Below are 6,249 nucleotides of genomic sequence, written 5' to 3'. Positions count from 1 at the left end.
ACTACATACCAAATGTTATGATAATATTATTTTAGACTTTATTTACGTAAGAGGAACAAAAAAATGTGTGGATATATTAATTTACGTTTTTTAAAAAAAATCCACAGTACATGCAAAAAGTTGTATAATCAGTGAATCAAATTCAGAAAGTTTTATACGTTGCAAAGGATCTATAATATTTTAATACGAAGTTTCCATTATACAATCTTCTCAAAATTGCAGATTTTGTTAAAGTTTTACGAAAGTGTAAGATCTAAACTTGCAACAAGTGATTACGGAAAGTTATTTTGAATAATTTACTACTGAACAACTCGTTCGTCTATTTGCTGTAATGTTAATCTTAAGTTAATAACTCTAAACAGACAATGTTACATAACTAACATGTCAACACTGGGAAGTTTTATTTCTTATGTTGTGTTTGGTACATTTCAGAAAAAAATATTTAGTCTTGGCCAAAGTTCGAGTCTTTCTCCAGGACTATTTAATTGTTTCACTCGTGATATCCAGAAAAAAGATGAAAGAGTAATTATAATCAGTTTACCCTTTGTTTACCTCAACAGGAAAGCAAGAAGCAGCAATTCATCAGGCTGGAATGAACGAGACAAGTTCGTCCTCGCTGAGTGCTCCTTTCTCAGTCTTACCTCACATCCTGATTGTTTTCCTTATTATCTACTTCCCTCATATCTTCCTGTGTCTACCAATATCTTCCTCCTCCATGATTCTTCTAACTTGCATGATGCTGAGTAGGTTCATCTCCCTCAGTACTTCAATTCCTCAGCGCTTTAGTTATATCCTGAACCGCCTTGTCAGTCACTCTTCTCAGCTGACATCCACAGTAATGCCTCACAGTGTCTCAGTAACATGAGAAACGTCTCACGGTTTTCTCTCTCATTTCTCTCCTTATCTGCTTTGATCTCTATCTATGAAGCCTCTAACCCTCTTTTCTGGAGGATTCACTAATTTACTTTACTTTCCCGTCGTTTCTCAGAATTGTTTCCATTCATTTGTTATTTCACTTTCATCTGTGTGTGCCTTACTATTGCAAATTATCTCTTCTCTTTGTTTCAGGTGATTCTTCTCATTTCTTTATTTCCTCCTTTTACTTACTATTCATTACATATTCTGTCAACGAGTCACTGGGATTTTTATAAATCAGAATAAATCCCAATCTTCTTTCACCATTTTCTCAAACATTTATATCTTATTCAGTTCGCTTCTTTTCTGACATTATTATTTAATCCCTCTCACTTTCCTTAACTCTCTCAACCTTCTCAACCTTCTCAACCCTCTCAATCTTCTCAACCTTCTCAACCCTGTCAATCTTCTCAACCTTCTCAACCCTTTCAATCTTCTCAACCCTGTCAATCTTCTCAACATTCTCAACCCTGTCAGTCTTCTCAACCCTGTCAATCTTCTCAACCTTCTCAACCCTGTCAATCTTCTCAACCTTCTCAACCCTGTCAATCTTCTCAACCCTGTCAATCTTCTAAACCTTCTCAACCCTGTCAATCTTCTCAACCCTGTCAATCTTCTCAACCTTATCAATCTTCTCAACCTTTTCAACCCTCTCAATCTTCTCAACCTTATCAATCTTCTCAATCTTTTCAAGCCTCTCAATCTTCTCAATCCTCACAACCTTCTCAAATCCTTCAACCTTCTCAATCTACATTTCCCGCAGAGTAAACATGAGAGTCAACAATATTCGACGAATGGAAAATTCAGGATATGTCATGCCATGAGGAATATATAGATTTATTTTGATTACTTTTTTGCCAGTTACCAAACAACTTTAAGCAGCTTTGCATTTTTTTCAGTTTATACATTCAATAAAATTTTAATAAAGCTACGAATACTGGAAAATGAAAAAAAAGGACATTTACAGATCTGCTTCTGTTAAAACAGATTATTGATAATGTTTTTAAAAATATTGAAGAAGATAATTACAGTGAAATTATCATTGGCTTTAGAAGAGGTTTGCAAATTGTGGCTCTGTGGCAGTAGTACTCTGGTTGTGGCTCTGTGGCAGTAGTACTCTGGTTGTGGCTCTGTGGCAGTAGTACCCTGGTTGTGGCTCTGTGGCAGTAGTACCCTGGTTATGGCTCTGTGGCAGTAGTACCCTGGTTGTGGCTCTGTGGCAGTAGTACTCTGGTTGTGGCTCTGTGGCAGTAGTACTCTGGTTGTGGCTCTGTGGCAGTAGTACTCTGGTTGTGGCTCTGTGGCAGTAGTACTCTGGTTGTGGCTCTGTGGCAGTAGTACCCTGGTTGTGGCTCTGTGGCAGTAGTACTCTGGTTGTGGCTCCCTAACAGTGGTACTCTGGTAGTGGCTCCCTGACAGTGGTACTCTGGTAGTGGCTCCCTGACAGTGGTACTCTAGTAGTGGCTCTCTGACAGTGGTACTCTAGTAGTGGCTCCCTGACAGTGGTACTCTGGTTGTGGCTCCCTAACAGTGGTACTCTGGTAGTGGCTCCCTGACAGTGGTACTCTAGTAGTGGCTCCCTGACAGTGGTACTCTAGTAGTGGCTCCCTGACAGTGGTACTCTAGTAGTGGCTCCCTGACAGTGGTACTCTGGTTGTGGCTCCCTAACAGTGGTACTCTGGTAGTGGCTCCCTGACAGTGGTACTCTGGTTGTGGCTCCCTAACAGTGGTACTCTGGTAGTGGCTCCCTGACAGTGGTACTCTAGTAGTGGCTCCCTGACAGTGGTACTCTGGTTGTGGCTCCCTAACAGTGGTACTCTGGTAGTGGCTCCCTGACAGTGGTACTCTGGTAGTGGCTCCCTGACAGTGGTACTCTAGTAGTGGCTCTCTGACAGTGGTACTCTAGTAGTGGCTCCCTGACAGTGGTACTCTGGTTGTGGCTCCCTAACAGTGGTACTCTGGTAGTGGCTCCCTGACAGTGGTACTCTAGTAGTGGCTCCCTGACAGTGGTACTCTAGTAGTGGCTCCCTGACAGTGGTACTCTAGTAGTGGCTCCCTGACAGTGGTACTCTGGTTGTGGCTCCCTAACAGTGGTACTCTGGTAGTGGCTCCCTGACAGTGGTACTCTGGTTGTGGCTCCCTAACAGTGGTACTCTGGTAGTGGCTCCCTGACAGTGGTACTCTAGTAGTGGCTCCCTGACAGTGGTACTCTGGTTGTGGCTCCCTAACAGTGGTACTCTGGTAGTGGCTCCCTGACAGTGGTACTCTAGTAGTGGCTCCCTGACAGTGGTACTCTAGTAGTGGCTCCCTGAGAGTGGAGCTCTGGTAGTGGCTCCCTAACAGTGGTACTCTGGTAGGGGCTCCCTGACAGTGGTACTCTGGTAGTGGCTCCCTGACAGTGGTACTCTGGTAGTGGCTCCATGGCAGTGATACTCTGGTAGTGGCTGCCTGGCAGTAGTACTCTGGTAGTGGCTCCCTGACAGTGGTACTCTGGTAGTGGCTGCCTGGCAGTAGTACTCTGGTAGTGGCTCCCTATCACTGGTACTCTGGAAGTGGTTCCATAACAATGGTACTCTGGTAGTGGCTCCCTGACAGTTGTACTCTGGTAAAGGCTCCCTGACAGTGGTACTATGGTAGTGGTTTCCTGACAGTGGTACTCTGGTAGTGGCTCCTTATAAGTGGTACTCTGGTAATGATTCCCTAGCAATGCTACTCTGGTAGTGGTTCCCTAACAGTGGTACTCTGGAAGTGCCTCCCTGACAGTGGTACCCTGGAAGTGGCTCCCTGACAGCGGTACTCTGATAGTGGCTCCCTGACAGTGGTACTCTGGTAGTGGTTTCCTGACAGTGGTTCTCTGGTAGTGGTTCCCTAACAGTGGTACTCTGGTAGTGCTTCCCTGACAGTGGTACCCTGGAAGTGGCTCCCTGAGAGTGGTACTCTGGTAGTGGCTCCATAACAGTGGTACTATGGTAGTGGTTTCCTGACAGTGGTACTCTGGTAGTGGTTTTCTGACAGTGGTACTCTGGTAGCTCCTCCCTGACAGTGGTACTCTGGTAGTGGCTCCCTGACAGTGGTACTCTGGTAGTGCCTCCCTGACAGTGGTACTCTGGTAGTGCCTTCCTGACAGTGGTACTCTTGTAGTGGCTCCCTAACAGTGGTTCTCTGGTAGTGGCTCCCTGACAGTGGTACTCTGGAAGTGGCTCCCTGTCAATGGTACTCTGGTAGTGGTTTCCTTACAGTGTTACTCTGGTAGTGCCTCCCTGACAGTGGTGCTCTGGTATTGGCTCCTTGACAGTTGTACTCCGGAAGTGCCTCCCCGACAGTGGTACTCTGGAAATGCCTCCCTGACAGTGGTACTCTGGAAGTGGCTCCATAACAGTAGTACTCTGGTAGTGCCTTCCTAACAGTAGTACTCTGGTAGAGGCTCCCTAACAGTGGTACTCTGGTAGAGGCTCCCTAAAAGTGGTACTCTGGTAGAGGCTCCCTAACAGTGGTTCTCTGGTAGTGGCTCCCTAACAGTGATACTCTGGTAGAGGCTCCCTAACTGTGATACTCTGGTAGTGGCTCTCTAACTATGGCACTCCAGTAGTGGCTCCATAACAGTGGTACTGTGGTAGAGGCTCTCTGACAGTGGTACTCTTGTAGTAGCTCCCTGACAGTGGTGCTCCAGTAGTGGCTCCCTAACAGTGGTACTCTGGTAGAGGCTCCCTAACAGTGGTACTCCAGTAGTGGCTTCGTGACTGTTATATCCAGCAAAATACACCTCAGCAGTGTCAACTTGGCACTGGCTCAGTGGCGGAATAATGACGAACTAAATTGACGGTAAAAAAACCTTGACATAACTACGAGTACTTTATAATAATTATTTTTTTTTTATTATCACACTGGCCGATTCCCACCAAGGCAGGGTGGCCCAAAAAAGAAAAACTTTCACCATCATTCACTCCATCACTGTCTTGCCAGAAGGGTGCTTTACACTACAGTTTTTAAACTGCAACATTAACACCCCTCCTTCAGAGTGCAGGCACTGTACTTCCCATCTCCAGGACTCAAGTCCGGCCTGCCGGTTTCCCTGAATCCCTTCATAAATGTTATTTTGCTCACACTCCAACAGCACGTCAAGTATTAAAAACCATTTGTCTCCATTCACTCCTATCAAACACGCTCATGCATGCCTGCTGGAAGTCCAAGCCCCTCGCACACAAAACCTCCTTTACCCCCTCCCTCCAACCTTTCCTAGGCCGACCCCTACCCCGCCTTCCTTCCACTACAGACTGATACACTCTTGAAGTCATTCTGTTTCGCTCCATTCTCTCTACATGTCCGAACCACCTCAACAACCCTTCCTCAGCCCTCTGGACAACAGTTTTGGTAATCCCGCACCTCCTCCTAACTTCCAAACTACGAATTCTCTGCATTATATTCACACCACACATTGCCCTCAGACATGACATCTCCACTGCCTCCAGCCTTCTCCTCGCTGCAACATTCATCACCCAAGCTTCACACCCATATAAGAGCGTTGGTAAAACTATACTCTCATACATTCCCCTCTTTGCCTCCAAGGACAAAGTTCTTTGTCTCCACAGACTCCTAAGTGCACCACTCACTCTTTTTCCCTCATAAATTCTATGATTCACCTCATCTTTCATAGACCCATCCGCTGACACGTCCACTCCCAAATATCTGAATACGTTCACCTCCTCCATACTCTCTCCCTCCAATCTGATATTCAATCTTTCATCACCTAATCTTTTTGTTATCCTCATAACCTTACTCTTTCCTGTATTCACCTTCAATTTTCTTCTTTTGCACACCCTACCAAATTCATCCACCAATCTCTGCAACTTCTCTTCAGAATCTCCCAAGAGCACAGTGTCATCAGCAAAGAGCAGCTGTGACAACTCCCACTTTGTGTGTGATTCTTTATCTTTTAACTCCACGCCTCTTGCCAAGACCCTCGCATTTACTTCTCTTACAACCCCATCTATAAATATATTAAACAACCACGGTGACATCACACATCCTTGTCTAAGGCCTACTTTTACTGGGAAAAAATTTCCCTCTTTCCTACATACTCTAACTTGAGCCTCACTATCCTCGTAAAAACTCTTCACTGCTTTCAGTAACCTACCTCCTACACCATACACTTGCAACATCTGCCACATTGCCCCCCTATCCACTCTGTCATACGCCTTTTCCAAATCCATAAATGCCACAAAGACCTCTTTAGCCTTATCTAAATACTGTTCACTTATATGTTTCACTGTAAACACCTGGTCCACACACCCCCTACCTTTCCTAAAGCCTCCTTGTTCATCTGCTATCCTATTC

The 6,249-nt window shown here is 45.1% G+C and overlaps 1 protein-coding gene across 1 annotated transcript in view; it reads left to right on the top strand.

Annotated features, from left to right (window-relative positions):
* Positions 1 to 2,148, top strand: part of LOC138854998 (uncharacterized) — a 289,676-nt gene extending 287,528 nt beyond the window's left edge. The window contains exon 9 of the mRNA XM_070101513.1: positions 561 to 2,148. Within this exon, the coding sequence (XP_069957614.1) occupies positions 561 to 865 (305 nt within the window). The 3' untranslated portion in view covers positions 866 to 2,148. The remainder of the gene's footprint in view (positions 1 to 560) is intronic.
* The last annotated feature ends 4,101 nt before the right edge of the window (positions 2,149 to 6,249 follow it).

Source organism: Cherax quadricarinatus, chromosome 77 (assembly GCF_038502225.1).
Source record: "Cherax quadricarinatus isolate ZL_2023a chromosome 77, ASM3850222v1, whole genome shotgun sequence".
Taxonomy (NCBI): Eukaryota; Metazoa; Arthropoda; class Malacostraca; order Decapoda; family Parastacidae; genus Cherax; species Cherax quadricarinatus.
Note: the sequence above shows the minus strand (reverse complement) of the source record. Positions and strands in the feature narration are given on the sequence as shown.